Genomic DNA, 24,604 nt, shown 5'->3' on the forward strand with positions numbered 1-24,604 from the left:
TATGATACTGACACCTTTAAGTAGAAGATTTGTATATCACTGAATAAAGGATCTGAGTATTTCTTTCACCACTGTGAGTATGACACATATATATATGTATGTATGTATTTAACCCTTTAAAAGGCATTGTAACCACACGGCTGACATTTTTTATGATCAAATTGCTTTTATAAAAACTTGGCAAAATCCAACTTCATTTTATACAAATGTTTATAGATGATAACAATGATTATTGTTTTTTTTACCGTATATTTAACAGGTTTTTTTTGTTTTTGTTTTTTGCTTTATTCATTTTTATCTGTATGTATAAAAATGAGAATTTGTTTTTTACCATATATTTTATACAGATCTTTCTCACTAGATTCATTATTATTTGTATCTATTTATTTTTGTAAGTTTATTGTAAGTATGAAGTTACTTTTAATTTTAGATCTATATTACATTACATTAACTTTTGCACTTATTGCAATGCGTTATACATGAAAAAAAAAATCTTATAAACTGGTGCATTTTCTTCACATATTCTATGGTCTATAATGTACACATTTTTTTCAAATGCATCTCTTAGTGTGGCTGTTAAAGGGTTAACTGACGGTCTTTGTTACAGGCGGTCTTTGTTTTCCACCTCTAGAGGGGAGTGTTACCTGTTTGTGTTCAGGAGCGCTCCTCTTCAAATCTCGCGAGAGTCGGATTCCTTGTCGCTCTCAAAGGTCAGCTGATCATTTACTTCAGTTTGGTGGTTAGCATCCTGTCACGCTCAGGTTAGCACGCACCGCTCCTGTTCGACGCTGTTACACCGGTAAGATGTGCGCTTTATTATTTATGTACTGATATTATTAACCAGGAGTGTCAAATCTGAGCGAGCTGCTTTAAACGGCGAAGGTCAGCCCGCGTGAGCGAGCATACAAACACATTCACGAGCTCGCGAGGCAGCTAACGTTAGCGGAGGTTTTAGCTCACATGCTAGTAACGATGGTAACGGAGAACCTTCTAGAGCCACCTGCTGCTAACGTTAGCATCAGAAAAACACACACAGAGGTGTGTAACGATTATTTATACGCGTTTGACAGAATTTATCCACTTTTATCAATAAAAACGCGTAAATCTTTACTATTAGCATCGGTCCTCTGCTGAATTAATCAGTCTGAGGCTAGGTGGGCTAATGTAACCTCGCTGCCGTCTTATCTTTTACTACAGGTAAAGATAAATGCAGTAGTTTATTTACGTTAGTTTCTATGCTGTTTTTGCCGTAACCTTTACCGTAATATTATAGTTTACTGTTGATAGTGACTGTGTCCACCTGGTTTGCTTAGCTCTGTTAGCTAATTGCAGTAAGAAACCTGTAGTGGAGGAAGTAACGTTATTCATTACACGAAAATAGTCTGCTACAAGTTAAAATACTGCTTTTAATATGTTGCCAAAGTACAGGTATGAAAATATAATTACAAAAAATGTACTTCAAATATTAAGTGAAATGACTCTTTTTTTTCTTATCCTGTATTTAATACGTTGTATTGCAGGTGACTGAGTTTTTAATCATCTTGAACTATTCACTGTTGTTTATTTTCGTTATGGATTAATCTGAAGGATTATTTTCTAGTTTAAAATGTAGATATCTAGATAAGTTGTTTGGTTTGTCACACTTCTCAAAATAGTGAGAAATGTCCCAATTGCTCAGAGGCAAAAGTGATACTTAATATTCGTTTTATCTGGCCAAAAGTCCAAACCTCAACATTATTAAGAGTACATTAAGACTGATGAAGGTTAAAGCAGCACATTTCCAATTATATTATACTCAAAAAGGCAGTTATCAAAACTGTTTCACATTCATTTTCTGTTAGACAGCAATTAGCTGTTAGCTGTATTTGTATGTAATGTTGGCTAGTTATATTAACAACAAACTCCATACTAAGGGGTGTTGACTGTTTGTCACACAGTTAGTTTGAAAATGTGGCTTTGGGGAATAACACTTTTCAATATATCCTGACAGAAAAGTAATCAGCTGACTAATTAATAAAGAAAACAATCTTAAGTTGCAGCCTAAGGAAAGGTTTTAGGTGCTGAACTTGTGACTCCTGTTGGTATGACTCATCAGCATTGCTTCATAATGTAACTTATTTCTTCAACAGAGCAACTTACACTCCCAAAGATGGCCGACACAAACCAACAAAGTCCACCTCCGCAGCTAGGGCCTGCGGTAAGTTGACCAAGCACTTACATCCGTCATCTATTTCTCACCTTGTGAAGTCCCTCCATGGATTTTTCATGCAAAGATTCACATCACAAGGCGTACTTATCAGCCTTCTGAAACAGTTACATGTTTTCTGTGGCTCTGGAGGGTTTCTGAGAAAATAGCCCCCAACCTCTTTACAGAGAGTTATCCAGACTTTGTGCAAACTGTTTCAATTAATTGAAACAGTTTAATCATACATCAGACATCATCAATTTCTCAAAGTTAGTATATATTTTAGAGCAGCTTCGTATTGTGTAGATGTTCCTTGTTTTTGTGTCCACTATATTCATAAACTTAACTTTATGTTATCAGAAAGAAAAAATAATTTGTTCTTCATGTAGGACTGCATCAGTGTAGCATAGTTACTGATGTTCCCGAGATATTTATTATAGAGCTGCAAATATTACTCACTGAACAGAAAATTTATCAGCAACATTTACGATAATCGCTTAATTGTTTAAAAAGATTCCTAAAACATTCATGGTAAAAATTCAAGTGTGCCATTTTTGCTGCTGTAAATGTTTTGTTTCTCTCACGGCTGGTACACATGCCGTGTTTTTTGTGCACCTGAATCCATCGCTGTCAATGTAGATGTGCAGGAGGCGCATTCAAAAGAGACAGCGATGCTGACGCAGTGTGCAAGAATTCCCAAGTGCTTATTTTTCAGGCGCTGAGATATGAAGTTCAACTTTTGGCACACAGCCAATATTTAGGGCCTAACACACACTTAAAAAACAAAGTCAGGATGAGGATCACCTCTAGAACTGGGATTTCTGGGGAACTGGCTCTGATGTTGGTGATGTTGGTAATGAGCGTGTTGCAACATCAGGCTCAGCCTTCCTCTGCGCCTTTGAAAGTTGGCAAAAAAGTACCAAACAACAGCAACCAAACTTATGTTTTCCAAGTGGTAAAAGACACTGCATCTGTCACAGCCCATAATCTTCAGTGAAAGTAAATTGCAAAGCTGCATCTTGTCTCCTCACTTTTGATGAGCGGGTGATAAAATTAACTGCTGTTGTTGTTGTTGTTTTATAGTCTGGCTGATTATACTAACTGTTAAGAAAATATGAGTGAAGGAGCCTTTAAGCAATCAGTTGTCAGTATACACAAGAAATCAGAAGATCTCCTCTGTCAGTGTTTTATCTGAGCACTTTGCCTCAAATCTCTGCACCGTGATGGCACAGGTTCAACACTTAATATCCCATTTCCTCAACTTTTATGTCTCTGTATCTCCTGAATATAATATTCTTTTTCTTTTACACAGCAATTTTTAATGAGTAACAAGCTGGAAACCGCAATGTGGCTTTCACGATTATTCACCGTCTACTGCTCCGTAATGTTTATTCTACCAATTTTGGGGTGAGTTCACTCAGCACACATCATCAACACTGTCTTTGCTCTGAGCCTGAATAGAAGTCAGAATATCTGCGACCGCTCCTGTTTTTCAGACCCTATGCAGCAGCTAACTTCTATCAGCGAGCCTTGTTAGCGAACGCCCTCACCAGCGCCCTTCGCTTGCATCAAAGGCTTCCACGCTTTCAGCTGAGCAGAGCTTTCCTGGCCCAGGCTCTGCAGGAGGACAGCTGCCACTACCTGCTCTACTCACTCATCCTGGTCAACTCCTACCCCATCACAAGTATCCTTTCAACGCCTAATTGTGGGAAAAACAGTATTGCTGTATTTCTGGATTGAATTTTAAAACCATCTGTTTCGTAACATTGGTGCATGTAGAGTGTCTTCCATTAGTCCATGATAACACCATGATTTCAATCAATTACGTGGCTCTAATAGCTGCGCTAAATCACTGTAGATGGTTTATTATGTCATTAAGTTGATCCTTAACTCTTGTGTCCAGTGAGCATCTTCCCAGTCTTCCTCTTCTCTTTGCTTCATGCGACCACCTACACAAAGAAAGTCCTGGATGTGAGTAGAAGGCAGCAGACACCTGCTCCGACTTTTAATGCCATTGTTTAAAAATGTATAACAGAAAGACTTCTGCTGAACAATGTTTAACCCCCAGGTGGGAAATTTCCACCAGCCAAATGGTGTTGTAATCATCTACTAAATTACTCAGCCGTGGCTCAGCGACCCAAATTAATCTTTAAAATTGAATAAAAACGATGAGTGATAATATGTGATTAATTTGACTTTTTTTTCTGTATCATGTAAGCTCGCTGGACATTTTGCCTTACTGCAGCCTTGTTTTTTGACGTGACCTTTCTCTGCAGTCTGTGGGCCCCAGCAGCCTGATGTTCATCAGAAACCTCCTGGACAAACTCACGACCAACCAGCAGAACATCCTGAAGTTCATCGCCTGCAATGAGATCTTCCTGATGCCAGCCACTGTTTTCATGCTTTTCAGGTAAGTGCAGGGTTCTACATTAATGTTGTTGTTTTTTGCTTGATTTGCACCTTTTGCTTTATTTATTAGTGTCTATCAAATACCAAAAAACACCTAAGTTAATTGTTATGTTTAATGTTAAGTTAACAGGGACACAGTGTGTCAAAAATGTTATACAACAAACATTTTTGCACATCGAAAATGGTACAACGATCCTCCCTCTTTTTCCTCAGAGATACTTATTCTGCGCTCACAGGCATCCTCTAACGCCAGCCAGCTCAACTCCTGTTTCCAGGATTATTGAAATGCTCGTTTGTGCTTCAGCTCATAAACTAAAGAGCAACAGATATTTTTTCTGCTTTTGTGTGAAGAGACCCTGCAGATCATTACTGTAATATATGTCATCACATTATCTCCCAGCGTGTGCGCCGGGATTAGTGAATCAGTGTTGGGAGTTCTGATGGTGTTCTTAGACAGTGTTTTTCTGACGCAGCGATCCATCAGTTTATCTTTGCTGCCAAAAATAATTGGAAAAGATTGTGAGCAACAGAACGGACTGGTTCTCCTTGTTGTTAAACACCATTGAGGTCACGCTGAATTTCAGTCCTGTAAATCTCAGCTACCAAAATAAGCAGATAAATCAGTCTTATTGAATTTTAACTCAACTATCACTAAAAATCAACACTGCTACTCTTTATTTTCATATGCAAATTATTAAAGCGATCTACAGAGGCACCAAGAGAGCAGATAGTCGTTTTATTGATTTGAATGAGATTATGCAAGTTTCATTAACTTGGTGTTGCAGTTTAGATAATTTATTAACAATGTTTTGATAAATGTTGATTATTAATGATATTGTTCATTATTAAAATGTTGAACAACCCACAGTTATGTCATGGCGGTTTTCGCTCTCTCTTTCACAGCGGCCAGGGGAGCTTGCTGCTGCCTTTCATTTACTACCGATTCCTCACCCTCCGCTACACGTCCAGAAGAAACCCATACTGCCGGTAAGATGTTGAATAATACAATAATATCGCAAAGCTAATTCATTTCTGCATATCACTAAAAAAATACAACAAGCGAGTCATGATGACAGAAGCAGAGTGAAGAAATCATGAAATGTTCTGTGTAATTCTTTAAGGTTTTTGCTGCTGAGTCAATCATCATTTGACACGAAAGTTTAATTTAAAATTTATTTTATTTACTGTGAACCAAAATTAAATAAAAACACCAGAAGGTAGGGAATGTTGTCAGCCATGGAAATGTCTGTATGTGTAGAGTTGAGGTTGATTTCCAGTTTGGCTGATTCAGCTGCGCGTTCTTGCTCTCTTATTGTTAATGTTTATCAGAGTCAAACTGCTGCTCTCTGCTGCTGATCAGGAGAAGAAGTCATCATCATGTTACAGCCTTGTTAAATGTATCTTTTTACAATAGAAAAATACTTTTATGCCTTAAATTTTCATCATGGTATCAAAAATCATGGTTGATTATTGGGGCTGATATTTCGCATTTTGCACATTATCTGTATCAGGGTTTTATTTTAACGATTGGTGATAAAATTAATTGATTAAAAAGTGCAAAGAAAGTTTCAGCATGTGAGGGACTTTTACTTTGCAAAACCTCAGGGAGCTATTCTTATTTATTCATTTTTTATTTAATTTTTTTTTTAATTTCACTGAACTTCTGTTAAAAAAAAAAACCTTGCTGGGAACTTGCTGTATATGATGTTGAAAGTCTCAGTTTTGATAAAACATTTGCTAAAGGCATTTAGTTTAGTTGTGGAGTTTTTTATATTCCAAATTATAAATATTGACGGAAACATTTTTATTGTAAATGAATATCGGTTCTCTGTCTCATTATCGACTAATAATCCACGTGGACCTTGATAAACCAGTATCAGTCGACCCCTAAAATCAGTAGAATATACTCATATTTAATACAGCGGTCTGCTATTCAGAAATAAGAAACTGCTTGTTTTTTTTGTTTGCTGTCTGAGTTGAGTTTTAAACAAACCTGTTTCCATGGCAGCACCTTGTTCACAGAGCTGCGGATTCTCCTGGAGCACTTCATCATGAAGCCCGCCTGCCCCGCCTTCTTCAGGAAGATGTGCCTCAGCAGTATCGCCTTCATCAGCCGCCTCGCACCCACAGGCGTCTGATCACACTACGTAAAAGTTGTGTTTTCTTTCTGTTTCGTTTCTTTTTTTCCACCATTTAGGATGTGACTTGAACTTTGATGGGGACAGACATTGCCATCAACAGAAGGAACTGTTTTTTGAATGTCAACTTTGCAGCCCGTGCTCCAGCTTCTCTGTATATTTGAGGACAGTTGACGAGCAGCCAGTAACGCACTGAAGCCTCATGGTGATATTTCTTTTCCCATCTCCCTAATGTGAAGCGGTGGACATCCCTCACTTTGTGTTCACTCAATACAGCACAGTCGACATCAACTGTGACCTGTATGTATTGGCTGTTATTATTTTTTCCTTGTGTGTCCTTATTTATTCATGAAAAATCGCTTATTCTATAATGAAACATTAACATTCTGAGATTAGTAACTTAAATTATAATATGCTTATTCATGATTAAAAATAGTCTTTTTTAATGATCAAGTGCTCGGGTGGATGGAGGGCGGGGTTCGTTTGAGTTTTTATGTGGTCCAATTTTTATTTTTTTTTTTTATGTGCAAAGCACCTAATGCTCTTATTTGTCTAAGTACCTAACTATTTCTATCTATTAATGCCATCAACCCTTTCTTTTAACAACTTGTAAAATCTACGTGGCATTGATGTCAAAATGGGTGATGAAATGAGAAACAAGATATCTGCTGTATTGTAGAGACTGTTTTAAGGTACCAGACATTTTGCTGTAGATTCATATTTAAAAAGAGTTGCACAGCGTCTGTCATGTTCTGAATGCATCCTCACCCTGTTTCTCAGTTTGAAAGCTGTTTTGAATTTCAGAATTATCTGTTGCGATGTAGTTTTGTTTTGTTTTTTTTTGTTTAATGCATGCTCTTGATTTTATCTGCCATGTTAAATGTGTTTATTTGCCTACAGACAAACCACATTTTTATGACTAGGATAAGATGATCTCTTAATTAAACCAATAAAATATGAAAGAACAGGAATGTGGTTTGAACCTATAATTTATTTAAGTTACTGTAGCTGATCCCAACAAATCTTGCCAATCGCAGATATGAATACTTCAATTTCTATGCTTTCTCGTGTTTGGACCAAAATATCTACTGAGGGGATTTATTCTTAAATTCCACAATAATCGTGTTACCAAACAACCTTAACTTAAGTTCTGTTTACTGTAACTAAAGACGTAAATACCAACTTTCATCATCAGCAAATAGACTTAAGTCAAAAGTTTTTGTTTTTTCTTAATTTAAAGATGTCTTAATGTAGAAATAGGCGCACATACACTCCAATCCACTTTTTGTTGCACAGAATGTTTACATTTTGTGGCACTGTGGAGATTTTGCTTTGATATTTTTTATCATTGAGGCCGTAGTATTTTGTACTGCGCTGCACTAAATTCAGAGATAAACACCGCATTTAACTATCAAAAACATACTTTATAATTGAATTCAAAATGTTTAGCTTATTCATGTATTAATCAAATGTTTGCAGTGTTATTTTGGTTTGTATCCCAAGGGATGTTATTTTTAGTGAGACAGTAATTTAATTTCATTTTTTAAATTTATTTATTTATTCAGAAATACTAATATTTTGAGGGTGGTGTTTTATGTATTTTGCCAAAATCTATACTGACACGTGTCAACTGTAGACTGTGTGTGGATGGATAGACAGATATTTGATAGATATTTGAATATTTATTTTTATATTCAGTCTATGCTTTTTGTACTATTATCTGAAACAGCGCAGTGTCTTTGCGAGCTACCCAATCAGGACACAGCTTCAATCAATATCTCATCCAATCGTCTTACGGCTTCTTATGACTGCAGCGTTGCCAATGGCAACGGGTGCTGCGTTTATCTGGTCCCCAAGTGTTTCAGAGAACCGTCCAGCCTCGCGTTTACTAATATTCGCACTAAAATAGGTTTTAATTCTTTTTACAGCCTGCGCGAACAGAAACGCTCTTCTGTCGTTTAGATTCCGTTAAAGATGATTTCTTCCGCCGAAGCAGACAGATGTCGTGCGAATAGTTGTCGTGTTAGCCAATTAGCTTGCTAGCTAACGTTAGCACGTAGAGCTAATCTTCTTGCTTTAGATAATCCAGTCCCAGCCTCTTTATCGTCTTTATTGTCGTCTTGAAATTCGGATGGTAAATTGTGAGTAGTTTAAGGTGAACTGCAACTAATGACCCTTGCTGTTTTATGACCGGATAACACACCTGGAAGAATTACACCTCACTTTCCCTCAAAGATAAAACACTCAGCGGAGACCGACGATGGAGATCCACCTTCATCGAGTTGATTATATTCAGGTAAAAGAAAATCGCACAGGCGGTGGTTTCTGTGGTGTTTGTTGCTTTGTTTTTGGAAGTCTTTTACGGTGAATTTTGCACATTTATTGTCAACTCAGGGTGTTGCCCTCATGTAACTTTTTTTAAACTGTCAGTTTTGTTTGTCAGAGTCGTTTCGACTTAACTGTAATGTCGCGAAATAAAACGAAATGCAGCTCAGCATCTAACCAGTGAAGGCTAGAGTAATGTAACAGTTATAATATCAATTACAAACTGACCCTATAGTGAACAGTAATGATCAGTTTTGACTTCATTAGGTAGTATTGGCAGTTTAAACAATATTAACAGTGAGGACAGTGTGATATGAATATGAGGAGATACACACAGATCAGCCAAAACATTAAAACCACTGACAGATAAAGTGAGAAACAGTGATCATCTCATTACGATGTAATGTTTATTTTTATTTCTTTTACTGTGAATATTAAAATGGTATTTTATCACTATACTAATCTTTTATTTTTGATGTTATTTCAGATGTTCCACTGTTTCTTTGTTTTTATGTATTAACATTGAAGATTGTAGTCTATTCTTTTCTTTATTCCCTGCTGGGAAACTGTGGATCCTGGTCTCCAAACACTGTTGCAGACCAGGTTCACCTCCCTCATGGCAGCGGCACTCACAGATGGCGGTGTTCTCCCAGCAGGACCACGCAACATGCCACATCACAAAAACTGCCCAGGAAGGCCCAAAAATGTGACAAAGAGCTCAGGGCATAGACCTGGCCTCCAGATTCTCCTTACCCCAATCAGATCAACCATTCATGGGATGTGCTGGTACCCAGGGTCACCCCCAATCCACGGTGGGGTCACCTTTTATTGCACTTTGCTGTGACCCGTGGAGGCATGGACGCAGGACCTCTGGGGGACATCAGCGTTGGGTGACGGATCCTTTTATTTCATTGGCGCGTCCTGCAGATGATCTATCTGATAGGGATCTGGGGGATTTGGAGGCCAGGTCGACGCCTTGGAGCTTTTTGTCATGTTCCTCGGGCCATTTCTGAGCAGTTTTTGAGGTGTGGTGTGGTGCATTATCCTGCTTTGGAGGGGGGCACTGATATTGGGGACTGCCGTTGCCTTTAGGGCGGATTATGTAAATACAGAGTGTAAGTGACAGATCTGATATGTACATTACAGACAGTTTTAAATATGAAGACGCTATAGGACAGAATGGGCAGTGGTATACATTTATGGATATGTGTGAGTGTAATTGGCTCCACTTTGTTCTCACAGGTCGGTGTGACATCCCAGAAAACCATGAAGCTGCTTCCAGCATTGGGAAGAAAGGCAACCCAAAAGGTATTAATCTGTCAGAGCAATGGCTGTGCCTCACATGGACTTATTAGAGATCTGTGTGGTATTTTTGATTGAAGCATCGTGATTCTTCGTCGTCTCTTTGTTTCAGGTTGCTGTTGCTGATCATGATGGTATACTAACATGTTTTGGGATGAAGAAGGGAGAAGCAGTGGTGAGTTTCTTTCCTTGTCAAACAGCCACCTGGATCTTAAATTTATCATTCAGATTTATTAAAGTGGGGTTGTATGAGGTCAGAGTTCCTGCAGATCCTTCTTAAAAAGTCTTGAAATGCATTGAATTGATTTATTAAAAAAGAAGGCCATAATTGATATTAATTTGCAAAAGTCTTAAAAATGATCAGGCTTGGTAAGTTGGATTTTATGAATCTTTTTTTCTGATGTTGCATTGTAAAATCTCAAAATAATTGGTAACACCTTTCTTTTTTAAATTAAATAATGTAATAAATTGCTTCTCTTAAATTCGTCATGATGGGAGTCCAAGTATCAAGAAAAAAAACAAATCCTCCCAAAAACCGAACAGAAATACCAGATATTTCCTGCTTCTGTTGGTAAACTGAATAGAAACCTTTATGTTAGTATAATATCTTCATTGTCTTACATGTGCTCCACCCTAAAGAGAGTTATTTTTCCAACATTTGACGTAGATAATCTAAGTTTTTCACTGGACAAAAGTCACGTTTTGCCCTTGTTCAATACTGGTTATTGTTAGAGTAGCAATAAAAGAAAGTATTCAATCTTCTTTTCTGATTTAAGCTGAAGAACCGTGTATGAGGTACTTATCCATAGTCAGTAAATGCCTTTATTACAGCAGCAGGTTCTAGGCTGGACGCCGAAAATCGTAGAAGTAATAGTGTTTAATCATGTTCTACCTTTAGAACCTGCCACTTTAATAAAGCCATTATAACTTTTTTCCTAAAGACGAGTCCTTGGTTCTCTTTAATGTGTTGAACAGTTTCTAATGGGATGAATTTGACTCCTCTGTTTCAGCCCGTCTTTAAAACACTTCCAGGGCAGAAAATAGCCAGAATGGGCCTCGGAGGAGCTGCGGGGACTCCTCAGGAGAAGATCTTTGTTTGCTCTGGTTCTCAGGTCCGAGGATTCACCAAGAAAGGCAAACAGTTCCTCACCTTTGAAGCCAACCTCACTGAGAGCATTAACGCCATGTAGGGACCACTTTTACCCTTAACATACACTTTATCCACCTGTGTGTGACTTTCACTGTGTTCACCGGCATTCGTTATCTCTTCTCCAGGCATGTCTCAGGCGCTGACCTTTTTGTGTGTGCGAGTTACATTTACAACCACTACTGTGACTGCAAGGACCAAGACTACTACCTCTCCGGAGACAAAATCAACGATATCACGTGTTTGTCCTCAGAAAACCTGACTCGCCTCGTCCCGGTCCTGGCCTGCCAAGATCGGGTTCTCAGAGTCTTGCAGGTGGACCAAGACTTTATTTACTCTTTTGATTTCAACACAGTAAGTTGTTTTACCTGAGATAATTGAATATGTTATTCTGTGTTGTTGTTTTTTATTGCGTAGGGATCCGAGCTTGCCTATGACGTTGAAGTCCCCGGCCCTCCGTCAGTCCTGGAACAGTACAACAAAGATGGAGGCAAGTTTTGTGCTTTTTACTAGAACAATAACACGTACAAAAGCTTTACATGACACAGATCAAACAACGATTTCTCTACAGGTGAGGAAATCCTCTACGGTACTACAGATGGCAAAATCGGACTGGTCCACATCGGTGAGAGCTCAGCCGCAACAAAATGGGAGATCGACAACGAAAAAAAGAAAGGAGGTGTGTTGTTTGCATGACCTAATGGAGGGTTTTATATGTTTCAGCCAATTAGACACAAACATGTATTATGTTAGATTGCTCAAACGTCTTCTCTGTCTCCCGTCAGGGATTCTCTGCATCGACACGTATGACATTATTGGAGACGGAGTGAATGACGTCCTGGTGGGCAGGGATGATGGGACGGTTGAGGTCTATGGTTTCGACAGCACCAGCGGGCCCACGTTACGCTTTGAGCATGTGAGTTTATCTTGTCAAATATAGAGAATTAACTCTCTCCAGTTTCCATCACAATTCACCTTAATGTGTATTTGTGAAATGCGAGAGAAGAGAAGAGGATTTCTGCACATTGTTCTAATACAGTTAACTTTATTGAATTTCACAAGGTTTTGGTCCTTAGGTCCACATCTCTTTTATTTTATTTTATTTGTTTATTTTTTGCTCAAGGCCTTTTTATTAATATCTATAGTCATACAAAAACAGTTTATCACAGATGTTATTGGTAAAGAAAATCACAACATGTATCACCCGCTGACCCTTTCTTAAAAGTCTAAGTCCTTTGTCATTTTTTAGGGATGCACGATAACATCAGCACGTCATCAGTATCGGCAGATAAAGGCATTAAAATGAAATATCAGCATTGACCCAGAATGAACATTTCGCCCTCCCTGTCGTTATTGTCGTTATTGAGCATCCAAGCCTGTTGAAGTGGGATGAATTTTACATTTTTTACATCTAAAAAATTGTTGAATAAAAAAATAAATAGGGCATGTTTTAAATATAAGCTAAGTTTGAGCAGTTTTCTTCTTTTGCCTGGTGAGTGTGTACATCTGTCAGTGAGCCATCACAGTAACAAAAGGCAAAATAATGCTGATGTCACCACAGGAGAGACTTGATTTTCTCTGCAATTAGTTGGGAAAAGAATATGTTTGTATCAGCAAACAGCCAAAATGATCTGAAAAACATATCAGATGTTGGGGAAATAAATCCAATCCAAATCATGTGTTCCTATCATGTTTTGTATGATGTGATTGATACTGATCGTTGATGGCTGAAGGCTCTGCCGTCTTCAGGTGCTGTCAGAGAGCGTGACTTCCATCCAGGGCGGCTGCGTGGGGAAGGAGTCTTATGATGAGGTCTTGACTGCCACTTACACAGGTAAGATTTACAAAATCAAAACAGTGCACCTAGTGTTTCCAAATTTCAGAGATGGAAATGTGTCTGTTGTTCTGCCTGACCATCTATCTGCATCACTCCATACTTGATCAGAGATTTACAGTCATTTCTGGGACTGCCTGACATGGAGTTTGTTTTTTTAAAGCTCAGCAGTTAGTGTTAAGTAGTTGAAGGAGCTCTGACGTGTACATCATGTTTTGTTTTACTGTCACTACATCTTTCAGGGTGGGTGACTGGTTTGACCACTGAGCCCCAGAAGGCTGAGGCCGGCCCCGGAGACGAGGTCAGGATGAGTAAAGAGACTCAGTCCAAAGTAGAGGCTCTCAGGTACCAGATCTTCTGCTTTTAATGTGTTTGTCTTTCTATGTGAGTGTCCATATAATGTTTGTTTTTTTCCCCAATTGTTTTTAATGAGGACAGAGCGTATGGCATAGTTCCACCTAGACGTAAAGTGCTGCGCCCGGCCTCTTTTTTCAGATTGCTACTTTTTATTTATTTTTTTTTTGGTGTAGTCACTGTCACAACAAAGACAGAGAAGCCTGTTGCAGGGGCAGGTTGGTCTGATGTTGCTGGGGAGTGATGTGCTTTTATCACCTTGCACATTATGAGCTCGTTGTTAGCTACATAATCAACTCCCTGTTAATGGGGGCACTTTTTTGATAATGGGCCCTCCAGTTTTCTGCCAGTGCTTCTCTGCCAGAGAAAAATGGACACACGCCCTGATGGTTTAAGTACAATTTCAAGACAAATCCTGTTGTTCCCTTGCAGGGCAGAGCTGGAGCAGCTGCAGGTCAAAGTCCTGCAGGGTCGTGAGCAGTACCAGCAGACCTCCCAGTCGAGCACAGCCGTCTCTGCTGTTCCCGTCTTCAGCGTCAATGACAAGTTCACCCTCTGTCAGGACGACGCCAGCTACAGCCTCACTCTGGAGGTGCAGACCGCCATCGACAATCTGCTGCTTCAGGTCGGCTCATTGTTAAATCCCTGCTGTTACAGACTCTGGTGCTTACAGACTCTCCTCATTATGAATAAATGATCATAGTTTTCCATGTTTGGGACATAAACATGTAAAAATGCAACTTAAAGATGACTCTCCCGTGCAGAGTGACGTCCCCATAGACCTGCTGGATGTGGATAAGAACTCGGCTGTTGTCAGTTTCAGCGAATGTGACTCAGAGGTGAGCTGCTTAAACTCTTTCTACGCAAGACAAACATGCATCACAAACAAAGTCATGAGCCTGCTGCTGCTCCCAGAGCGCTGACTCATTACTGTCTCTAGCAGCCTAATGGGAACTTCCTCCTGGCTACGTACAGATGTCAGGCCAACACGACCAGACTTGAACTCAAGGTAAGGACCCGCATCAAAACTCTGGGATTTTATTTCTCCTTCAGTAACTTCTTTTGTGTAATTTTGAGTCACAGATGGTACTCAGCGGTGCATACCTATTTGCTCAAACTACTTGATGATGCACGGCAGAAAAATGATATGTTTCATCCTTCCATCCATCCAGGTGCGGTCCATCGAGGGACAGTTTGGGACCCTGCAGGCCTACATCACACCCAGACTGCAACCTAAGACATGCCAGGTCCGCCAGTACCAGATCAAACCTCTGTCCCTCCACCAGCGGACACACAGCATCGACCAAGACAGGTAAAGACTTCAGAGGGAAAATCTGAACTGGTTTTAATCTGTAAAAACAAATTAATGATTAATGATTTTGACCTCACAGAACATGTCTTACTGTGTCTCCGTGTCTGTCCAACAGGCCCATGAACAGGCTCAGTCTGGTGGGACAGTTCAGTTTTGCTGAGATCCACTCCTGGGTGGTCTTCTGTTTGCCAGAGGTGCCCGAAAAAACACCAGCGGGAGAGAGCATCACTTTCTATTTCCACAACACTTTTCTCGGGACTCAGCTTGAGGCCACCTACTGGTAAATACGCGACCGCAGCAGAAAGGCTTCCTGGGATTACATATACATTTATAGAGATTATGAAATCAATGACAAAGGTTGATACAATGTTATATCCTGTCTGTTTGTGTTATAATCTACTTGGAATCAAACATGTTTATTATTTTATATTATTTATTTATTTTTAATTTATTTATTTTTAATTCAATTTAATTTACATTTACATTTTTTAAATTTTTATTTTATTTTTTTATTTTATTTTAGCAAAGGTGAGGGTCACTTCAGGTCAGACAACATCTCCACCATCTCTATACTGAGCGATGTTCTCTCGAAAGAAGCCACCAAGAGGAAAATCAATCTGAACATCTCGTACGGTACGTCTGTTCTTTTCCCTCCAAAGGAATATCATCTATTAAGTTAAATCCTGTTTAACTATCTTTTTGTTTGTAAATCTTCCAGATATCAGTGATGACTCTGTGAGTCACACCCTGAAGATGATCCATCCGAAGCTGGAGTACCAGCTGCTGTTGGCCAGAAAAGTTCAGCTTATCGATGCACTTAAAGTACGAAACGGTTAATTATGTCCACTCTGGAGCTGAATCATCTCCGTTTCCAAGCCGCCTTCTGGCTAAAGGGACAGTTTGGATTTTTTTTAAGTGTGGTTCAATCGTCAGTGTATTACATACAGTAGAAAAATAAAAGATATTCTAAATATAGCATACACTTAAAATGATCTTGGTTGTTTTAGTTTGGACTGTTTTTTAGGTGGATAAAAATTATTATGGTGCTGCCTTTGTCAGCACACAGCACATCACCTTAACCTCCATATCAGCCTGTTTCTCCAAACTAATCAGAATATATTTTATTTATGGGCAACTTTCAGGACACTCAAGGTCACCTTAAAAAAACAACAGCAATAAAACAGCATAAAACCATGTATCATAAATGTTTCCAAAAATGAAAATCCACTACATGTAATACACAGACTGGATAAGTATTTCATACAAGCCCACTTCAAAAGATCCAAACATCACTTTAAACGCTTCAAGTTCTTATTCATTCTCACTCTGCTGTTGACTGTTTTTTATTTATTTTTTTTTAAGGTGCTTTTGTTAAACACTTGCTTACCTCCGTCACTCTTCCTCTGTGGTTTCTCTCACAGGAGCTTCAGGTTCATGAGGGGAACGCTGACTTCCTCATCCCGGAGTACCGTGACATCCTGGATGAGTCCGCCAATCTCCTCGAGGAGTACAAGAAGCAGCCGGCGCACCTCGAGAGGCTTTATGGTGCAGTGTTATTGTTTCATTTCACAGGGACACTTTCAATTAACTAATTCTCCTTCCACTTCTGTCTGTATCTTTTATTCATTGTAAACATTTGCAGTTTATTTCTAAAGATGCCTGACAGGACTTTAAACTGAAATGATTATTTCTTCTTTCCTGCAGGGATGATCACAGACCTCTTCATCGACAAATTCAAGTTCAAAGGCCAGAATGTGAAAACCAAGGTGTCCTCGTTGCTCGAGATACTCGATAATTATGACTTAAATTCTCTGTTAGACTTTTTTAATGAGGCGTGATATCACATATAGATCGGAGCGTATTTATTAACTTGTCTTGAAGCGTCTTTAACTGTGCTATTTTTGTATTGTAAATACAAAAGTTTTGTTTAGAGTTACTAGCAGTGTTTATGTCATATTGCCATTTAGATACTGTTTTACCTTATTATGGTGTACGATATTTAAATATTTATATTTATTATATTGTAAGGTATTTTGATAGAATCTAAAAACAAGGGTGGTGATTAATAAACCGCTGTAAAGTTGCCAGGTTAGTGCAGGCTGCTTTTTTTATTTGTAAAAAATTGTTTTGGTCGAGGTTTTAAATTTCAGTGACCAAATATACCACAGAACTTTTTTTTTTTTTTTTTACATCATAATTATCATAGCACGCTGAGTTTGCCCTCTTGAAATAAAATTTAGGCCAATTTGTCACTATTGTAAGATCCATCATTCAAAGGGCTGATACGTGGTAAGTATTGTGAAAAAATACGACTAAAAATCTGAAACATTAAAATGCTGCCTAAATATGAATGTATCAGTCATAATAATAGAATAAATAGTACAATTTCCTCGACTGGGGCAGTTCGGATGCATAATGAGCACTTATATATTTTATATTTAATATTTAGTATAATTTGATTCTTATACTTAAATATAAATCGACTAATAAATTATGATGTATTAATATGGATTAAAATAATTCAAATTAGCTCCACATTTATCAGCTGCAATATCAAAGTGATGCTTACATAAAATAATACTAATACTACTAATAATAGTAATACTTATAGTAAAGTTAAACAGATAACAAAGACATATATATATATATATGTATATATACACACATTAAGTATAATTTGATGCTTATACTTAAATATAAATCAACCACTAAATTATGATGTAATTCAAATTAGCTCCACATTTATCAGCTGCGATATCAAAGTGATGCTTACATAAAATAGTACTAATACTACTAATAATATTAATACTTATAATAAAGTTAAACAGATAACAAAGACATAAAAAAGAGAATATATATATATATATATATATATATATATATAGAGAGAGAGAGAGACATTAAGTATAATTTGATGCTTATACTTAAATATGAATCGACTAATAAATTAGGATGTAATTCAAATTAGCTCCACATTTATCAGCTGCAATATCAAAGTATTCATACTAATATTTCTGATAATAAAGTTAATGAGAAAGCAAACACAAAAAGAATTATGTGTGTGTGTGTGTGTGTGTGTGTGTGTGTATACATACAGACATTAATGCATCAGTAATTACAGTGAAATTAAATACATATAGTTCTGTCCTTACAGTACTTTTACTTTTGTTACGTTAAGTAAAGATGATGCTCATACTTCTACTTGTTCCAGAGTATTTCTACACTGTTAAATTCCCACTAAAACTCTTTGCATTTCCTCCTCCGCTGCCATGATCCCTCTGCAGCTGCTCCTCCTGAATAACGTTTGTCCTCTTTGATCCAGATTCGACTTTTACATTCAAATGTGTCAAACCGGTTTTGAATTTGCAATCAAGCGAACATTGCCCTCTCTCGGCTGCCGTAGTTCGGACGCGTCATCGCCTGTGCGGCCTGTGATTGGCTCGTTTCAATCCTCGCGGGCTACTTGAACTGAGAGAAAGCAGCCTCCTGATCTCTGCGTGTTTCTGGGTAAATGGACCGAGGCTAGCTGGCTCCGCTTGCAGGTTAGTGGCAATTTGGGAACTCACGAGCATGGCGACTTAACAAACACGTTTGAACCTGTTGTAGATTTGCTCCGCCGGCTGTGCGTTATTATTTTTACCCGCTTTGTTTGTTTTAGCAGCGCAGCTCCGAGTGTCGTCGCCATCTCAACTGCTTAGTTTTGATTCTTTAACCTTCCTTAAGCAAGCTAGCCGTTAAAGCTAGCCTCAGTATAACCGTCCGTAACGAAACACAACATTTAAAACTCACTTTTTTTTAACTATATTTAGCGCGCGCACGAGCTGTAGAGACTCGGTCAAGCAAACGGTTGTGTTTTTGAGGGGAAACATGACCAGCAGAGGACAGGGAAGCGCGGCCAGCGACATCCACAACCAGGAAAATATGCTGTCAAGACTGCGAGGCTCGCTAAAACCCAGAGCTGCTTCTGCAAACGACAACCAAGAAAATCTTCCGCCCAAACAAGCGGCCAGCAGGACCGTCCTGGGAGCCCTGCAGAACAACCAGAGGAGCAAGAACCAGAACCAGAACCAGCGCGGCACCAAGCAGGTCAGTTTGGGTAACGATGCTAAGTAGCTCCAGCTAGCTGGTGTTTGCTAATGTGATCAACATATGTGCTATTGTTTGCAGTTTTTGGAGGCAACGCATTTACTTGTCAGTTAACACAATCCCACATCTGTACTTAATGCCGTATTTAACCTGCGTTTTTAGTGTTTTAAAACGTGCATATATATTTAAATGTAGCTATAAATGTAGCTACTTCTGATATCTAAATTGTCCGCCATTTTAATCTCCCCGTCAGTGCTGCACTCGCTGCTGTGTTCAACGGCTTTAATTACACAACAGAGGTGTCTGCTGATTTATTCTGCTCATTTTCTGCTTTGTGCACTTGCTCCCGCCATCCCCCAGCTGCATTAACTATTTTGGGGTATTGCATTTAACACTCTAAAGTACTCTGACATCTTTAGGCTTTTAAAAAGTAATTGCAGATTAAAGTTTTTGCTGTATTTCGCTTTTGCAATAATTGATTTTCTTAATACAAAATAAACTGTCTCTTGGTTGCCGTCACATCTTTGCTTTATGCTCACTGTTGCAGCTTTTCTTATCAAAGCAACATTTAACCCATTGAACTGGGAGCAGACTGGGTTGATTGATTTCAAAAATATGTTGAAGGCAGTGAGCAACTTACCATAATTTGGCAAAAAAAAGTTACACAAATTATAAAATAGTTAATTAACAAAAAAATGACCGAAAAAGCTGGCAATAATAATTTTTTTTTTTAAAAAAAAAACCAACTTAGCACATTTAACTAATTTTCTGCAATTTCTGTGAAATTTCTTGCCCTCTTGGTCATTGCCTTTACTCCCAATGTTTTTGAAAGAAATCAGACCCAATTTGTTCAGATTTCAAAGTGTCAAATAGCTTGTGAAAGGCAAATTAACTCAGCACAAATACTGATGTTAGTGCCTATTTCAAAGTGTTTATAGCATTCTTGAGCGTGTAAAATAGATTAAATTGTCCTTTTTCATGGTGCCATCTGTCTATTAAACTGAAGATGCCTAATGCACAGCTGTCTCTCACAGGATGAACCACATGAGCTAAAGGAAATCAAAGTGTGTGTGCACACCAGGGAACTCCAGTTTAACGCTTCATTTGTTGTCAACTTCCATTAAAAACAAAAATCTCACCCCATCAGATTCACTCTGTGCACAGCGGTCAACCACAGGCTCCTGGTGTGTGCTGGAACTTTGATTTCCTTTGTTTCATGTATTAAATGGTCTAATTTGGGTATTTTTTTATGCTGCCTTACTGCAAAACATTTCCTCTTGTGAGACAAGAAAAATCTGAACGGACCCTGTTTTCTGCTTTTAGGAGTCGTCACAACCCTTGTCCTGCAAAAATGGAGATTTTGGCAAAATCTGCTCCGAGAAGCCCTCGTCCAAGCAGCCTTCTTTCCAGATTCACGTGGACGAGCCTGATGGCGCCTGCACCAAGAAGCCACAGCAGGTGGACGAAGCTGTCAAAGCCAAACCCGTCCCTGAGGAGTCTCCCCTCACAATCAATGCTGTGGCACGGCTCCGGCAGCCGCTGGCCACCATTGATATGCCATCGGCGATGGATGTCAGCTTTGGTGGGTTGTGAATATGTGGCAAAATTGACAATTGCTCAATTACACCTCAGCAAAAATGTGTAATTTTTTTTACCATCACATCTAATTTATTCTTTCTGAAATCTAGTTGAAGACAAAAGTTGACATTTGTCTATAAAAGTGAGATTTTTCTCTACTGAATGTTAACTTTTTTTCTTTGCTCAGACTCTCCCATGGACATGTCTGTGGTTGAGGGGGAGGAGAAACAAGTCAATGTAAATGAGGTCCCAGAATATGCTGCTGAAATCCACGCGTACCTGAGGGAGATGGAGGTGAGGAAGAAACAAACTCTAAAAACTGCATCTCTGCCCCAGATTCTTCAGCTGTGTTTGGCAGGATATAAAACATCACGAGACCCTTTTCTTAAAATGGATTTAAGCATCTGAACTTTGAGTGTTTTTTCTTACGTAACACGCTGGCAATGGTCCGCAGGTAAAAACCAGGCCCAAAGCTGGCTACATGAAGAAGCAGCCTGACATCACCAACAGCATGAGGGCCATCCTGGTGGACTGGCTGGTGGAGGTCGGGGAGGAGTACAAGCTCCAGAACGAGACGCTTTATCTGGCTGTAAACTACATCGATCGCTTCCTGTCCTCCATGTCTGTCCTGAGGGGGAAGCTTCAGCTGGTTGGAACTGCTGCCATGCTGTTGGCTTCGTACGTAGCCGTTATTTTTGACTCATGCGTTTTGAATGCATTCAAATTACAATGTGCATTTACAAAGCTGCCTCTCCTGCTGTGTGAATTGACTATTCAAATGTTCAAATGCAGGAAATTTGAAGAGATCTACCCCCCAGAGGTGGCAGAGTTTGTTTACATCACAGATGACACCTACACCAAGAAGCAGGTGTTAAGAATGGAGCATCTGGTGCTCAAAGTGCTCTCCTTTGATCTGGCAGCGCCAACCATCAACCAGTTTCTCACCCAGTACTTCCTCCATCAGTCTGTGAGCAAACAGGTGGAGAATCTGGCAATGGTGAGCGTCAGCAAATATTACTGTTTTTATTCACTTGCATCAAAGCATTTTATTGCCAACATGGTAAAAACGTATCTCTAATTTTTTATTTTTTCTCCTTCAGTACCTCGGGGAGCTCAGTCTGGTTGATTCAGATCCGTTCTTGAAGTATCTCCCATCACAGACGGCTGCAGCAGCCTACATCCTGGCCAACCACACAGTGACCGGTGGCTCATGGGTAAGTTTGAGGTAGAATCGTCTTAAGGAGCAGTCTTGCATTTTTGTTTTCAGACATATGTGCAAGCCTCTGTTTGACTTGAGTTTCCGCAGGTCTTGAAGTATGAAAATCTCATTTTATTAAAGCAACTAAAGCATCTTAAAATTTTAGTTCTCAATATCCACAAATGTTTTAAATATCTAACTTTTATTTCTGGTTTTAGGATGTGGGAATGACTGCCTCAATTTTATTGCTGCAATTTTGCACAAATCTGATTTATCATAAGTTGAAGTGGGATATAGGGATGATGTTTGTAACATTATGACTGTTTTGTACATCAAAAAGTTATATTTGTCCCATCTGCCAAAGAACTACAGGCAGAAAATTGCAACTTGGCTAAAAACTGGTACAAATATTAGATTTTGTCTCTGTCTAAACAAAATTACAGTGGCAAGATGAATTTTCTTAATTCACTCCAATAACTGTATTTGTAAATAAAACCTAAATCTGCACAGGACCTCATACACCAACTTAACTGCAATTCTTGACTAGTAAAAATATGCTTGTTTCGTCACATTGACTCCAGTTATTTCCTTCTCAGCCCAAGTCCTTGGCAGAAAGGTCCGGCTACTCTCTTGAAGATCTGATGCCATGTGTTGAGGATCTGCACCGAACATACCTCAGTGCTGCTCAGCACGCTCAGCAGTCTGTTCGGGAGAAGTACAAGGGCCCCAAGTAAGTAGGCTTCAACTTAAACTGTCAGTCTTTGTAGCTTTGGATTGATATCTTTTCTGTTTTTATTAGTTTTTTGCAGTTTGGCATAAATGTTAAACGTTTTGTTTCTCTTCCAGGTACTCTGAAGTTTCCCTCATTGAAGCTCCGGCTAAACTGCTGCTGAACTAAGCTGTCCCCTCTCCTTGTCCATGTAGAGTTTTGTATACCTGTCAGTCTTTTCCATTTTTTGTATTTTTTAATGATGTGTGCCACCATTTCAGATGACATGGCCTGCTCTTCTTGGAGTAGCACAAGATGTTTAGAGTTTTTTAAGGTATTTTTATACTTAATCCTGACATTCATACCAGACAGTTGTTGGTTTAAATCAAGCAGTTTTAATGTTGACTTTTAATCGCAGACAAAATCGAGAGGTCTTCTGCAAAATTCTGCTTTTGAGCTTCGGTGTTTCTCCGATGGACCTGTAAATCTGCTCAAACCCAGAAAACCTGTCTTTCCCCACTTTTTTTAAAGGTTGAATCAAGCAGTTATTGTTGCTGGTTCACCTGAGAGGCAACCTCATGGGATGCAGATTAAAGAACGTTTTGTCTGTAATGGAGTCAGCTGTCTCATTACACTGGTGTCTTGGGAGTTTGTGGCTTTTCAAGGCGCCATCTGCACTGTAAAATATGGCTCTTGTAAATAAAATGCATTTAAAGTATAAGACTTGATGTTGACATCTTTATGGTCACATTGGACTCTGGGGGGCAGCAGAGGACCAGTTTTGGTCCTTCAAGGTGTCCTCGCATGTATGAGGACTCAAACGTAGAATTTTACTAACAAAATGGGTGATTTGTGAAGGTCTGGACAACTAAATGAGTACAACCCTCCCAATGTGCACTGAAGCATCAAATTTGCTCTGCATTTTTCAGCTTAGTTTAAATTCAATGCCTTTGATGGCTCATGGGGCTTTAAATCCAAGCTGAACACTGAAGGCTTAACTGTGCTATGGGAGCAAAAGGAAAATGAATTATGGTAACTTGCTCTCAGGTTTTAGAGGAAAATACCTCAAATTCAGTGTTTAAAACATCTTGGCTTGTGCTTTAAGGTTGACATGAGCAGGAATTATTGGATTTAATTGTTGAGTGTTAAAACAAAACAAGGTGTTACAAAAGGCACAAATGTAAAATTTGAAGTACTATTTATAAAAGGTTTTGAGGAGAGACGGCACAAGCAAAACCAGCATTTCAGGAGATTCAAAGGGTTCATTTTTAAAAGGACTTCATTGGTTTTGAAATGTCCTGAAGTCTAAAATGCTCAGATATGAAGTTCTATTTATACATTTTGTCAAAATATCTGGTTACAGTTTTGTGTATACAATACTGTTTCTTACATTAATGTTTAGTTTCTGGTCTTGTGTGTTCAGATCAGAGGATCTCTGCAACTAAATATTACTTTCATTGTCTATTTTCTTAATGGATCAATAGTTTGGTTGAGAAAATGGTGAACTGATTGTCTTTCAAATCCCCAGATTTCCTAAAATTTCATGTTTTGCTCAGAGCTCAAAGATATTCACATAATTGTCGAAGTGAAGACAAAATTCACATTGAAGAAGCTGAAATGAGATTTTTGATATTTTATCTTGCTGATCAATCAATTGTCAAATTAGTTGGCAATTATTTTAAAGTTTTCAGTCCATTAATTAATTATTGCCAGTTTTCCCTGTACAATGGCCGACATGGTAAAGTTAAATTCAATACAAACAACTGATCACTGAACCAAGATTTTTCAGCATGGCTGAAACCAGTACACAGCAGTGCGTATATATGCTCAGAGTACTTAAGGCAAAACGTTTTTTCATATTCAGCACTATGGAAATCATGTGGAGTTTAAAACACTAAATTGTCCATAAAAACCACCAAAACATCAGATACTTTCCACAAAAGTCAAAACCGACCCTCAGTAATTGATGTTAGTTCAAGGTGTTCTTTTATTTCTTTTTCTTTAATTTTGGTTTTTGTAAATTGCCA

At 38.6% G+C, this 24,604-nt stretch overlaps 3 protein-coding genes across 6 annotated transcripts; all 3 read left to right on the top strand.

Annotated features, from left to right (window-relative positions):
* The first annotated feature begins 650 nt into the window (after nucleotides 1–650).
* Nucleotides 651–7,703, top strand: tmem33 (transmembrane protein 33). Its single transcript, XM_042493218.2, has 8 exons — nucleotides 651–799; nucleotides 2,130–2,197; nucleotides 3,498–3,592; nucleotides 3,682–3,869; nucleotides 4,089–4,156; nucleotides 4,462–4,595; nucleotides 5,498–5,581; nucleotides 6,603–7,703. Exons 2-8 carry the CDS (start codon nucleotides 2,150–2,152, stop codon nucleotides 6,730–6,732), a joined length of 747 nt encoding a protein of 248 aa, XP_042349152.1. The 5' UTR covers nucleotides 651–799; nucleotides 2,130–2,149; the 3' UTR covers nucleotides 6,733–7,703.
* Nucleotides 7,704–8,535: 832 nt separating this feature from the next.
* bbs7 (Bardet-Biedl syndrome 7) lies at nucleotides 8,536–17,091 on the top strand. Of its 2 annotated transcripts, none has more exons than XM_042493440.2 (19): nucleotides 8,536–9,028; nucleotides 10,300–10,365; nucleotides 10,472–10,534; nucleotides 11,370–11,545; nucleotides 11,635–11,821; nucleotides 11,924–11,996; nucleotides 12,078–12,185; nucleotides 12,292–12,422; nucleotides 13,256–13,340; nucleotides 13,583–13,685; nucleotides 14,127–14,319; nucleotides 14,459–14,533; nucleotides 14,635–14,703; nucleotides 14,867–15,006; nucleotides 15,122–15,286; nucleotides 15,530–15,639; nucleotides 15,725–15,828; nucleotides 16,428–16,551; nucleotides 16,711–17,091. In XM_042493440.2, the coding sequence occupies exons 1-19, from the start codon at nucleotides 8,993–8,995 to the stop codon at nucleotides 16,842–16,844; spliced, it is 2,142 nt and encodes a 713-aa protein (XP_042349374.1). In that variant the 5' UTR covers nucleotides 8,536–8,992; the 3' UTR covers nucleotides 16,845–17,091. The 2 variants fall into 2 exon arrangements, with proteins under 2 accessions (XP_042349374.1, XP_042349375.1); XM_042493441.2 differs by having other exon boundaries at nucleotides 14,638–14,703.
* Nucleotides 17,092–18,424: 1,333 nt separating this feature from the next.
* On the top strand, nucleotides 18,425–23,298 carry ccna2 (cyclin A2). Of its 3 annotated transcripts, none has more exons than XM_042493759.2 (9): nucleotides 18,425–18,548; nucleotides 18,816–19,092; nucleotides 20,416–20,674; nucleotides 20,858–20,964; nucleotides 21,125–21,348; nucleotides 21,463–21,667; nucleotides 21,771–21,884; nucleotides 22,465–22,598; nucleotides 22,715–23,298. In XM_042493759.2, exons 2-9 carry the CDS (start codon nucleotides 18,874–18,876, stop codon nucleotides 22,764–22,766), a joined length of 1,314 nt encoding a protein of 437 aa, XP_042349693.1. In that variant the 5' UTR covers nucleotides 18,425–18,548; nucleotides 18,816–18,873; the 3' UTR covers nucleotides 22,767–23,298. The 3 variants fall into 3 exon arrangements, 2 of the variants coding, with proteins under 2 accessions (XP_042349693.1, XP_087936920.1); XR_015777182.1 differs by having other exon boundaries at nucleotides 18,487–19,092; nucleotides 22,715–22,911; nucleotides 22,996–23,298; XM_088080794.1 differs by having other exon boundaries at nucleotides 18,487–19,092.
* The last annotated feature ends 1,306 nt before the right edge of the window (nucleotides 23,299–24,604 follow it).

This window comes from Plectropomus leopardus, chromosome 8, assembly GCF_026936395.1.
Source record: "Plectropomus leopardus strain MGB_pleo_1.0 chromosome 8, ASM2693639v1, whole genome shotgun sequence".
Classification (NCBI taxonomy): domain Eukaryota; kingdom Metazoa; phylum Chordata; class Actinopteri; order Perciformes; family Serranidae; genus Plectropomus; species Plectropomus leopardus.

Bases quoted from the DNA above. Each gene is read 5' to 3' on its own strand.
- tmem33 (XM_042493218.2), top strand. From the start codon at position 2,150: ATGGCCGACACAAACCAACAAAGTCCACCTCCGCAGCTAGGGCCTGCG. The intron at 4,157-4,461 runs GTGAGTAGAAGG...CTTTCTCTGCAG, and splicing joins ACACAAAGAAAGTCCTGGAT to TCTGTGGGCCCCAGCAGCCT. The intron at 5,582-6,602 runs GTAAGATGTTGA...TTTCCATGGCAG, and splicing joins AGAAGAAACCCATACTGCCG to CACCTTGTTCACAGAGCTGC.
- bbs7 (XM_042493440.2), top strand. From the start codon at position 8,993: ATGGAGATCCACCTTCATCGAGTTGATTATATTCAG. The intron at 10,535-11,369 runs GTGAGTTTCTTT...CCTCTGTTTCAG, and splicing joins TGAAGAAGGGAGAAGCAGTG to CCCGTCTTTAAAACACTTCC. The intron at 11,822-11,923 runs GTGGACCAAGAC...TTTATTGCGTAG, and splicing joins GGGTTCTCAGAGTCTTGCAG to GGATCCGAGCTTGCCTATGA.
- ccna2 (XM_042493759.2), top strand. From the start codon at position 18,874: ATGACCAGCAGAGGACAGGGAAGCGCGGCCAGCGACATCCACAACCAG. The intron at 19,093-20,415 runs GTCAGTTTGGGT...TTCTGCTTTTAG, and splicing joins ACCAGCGCGGCACCAAGCAG to GAGTCGTCACAACCCTTGTC. The intron at 22,599-22,714 runs GTAAGTAGGCTT...TTTCTCTTCCAG, and splicing joins GAGAAGTACAAGGGCCCCAA to GTACTCTGAAGTTTCCCTCA.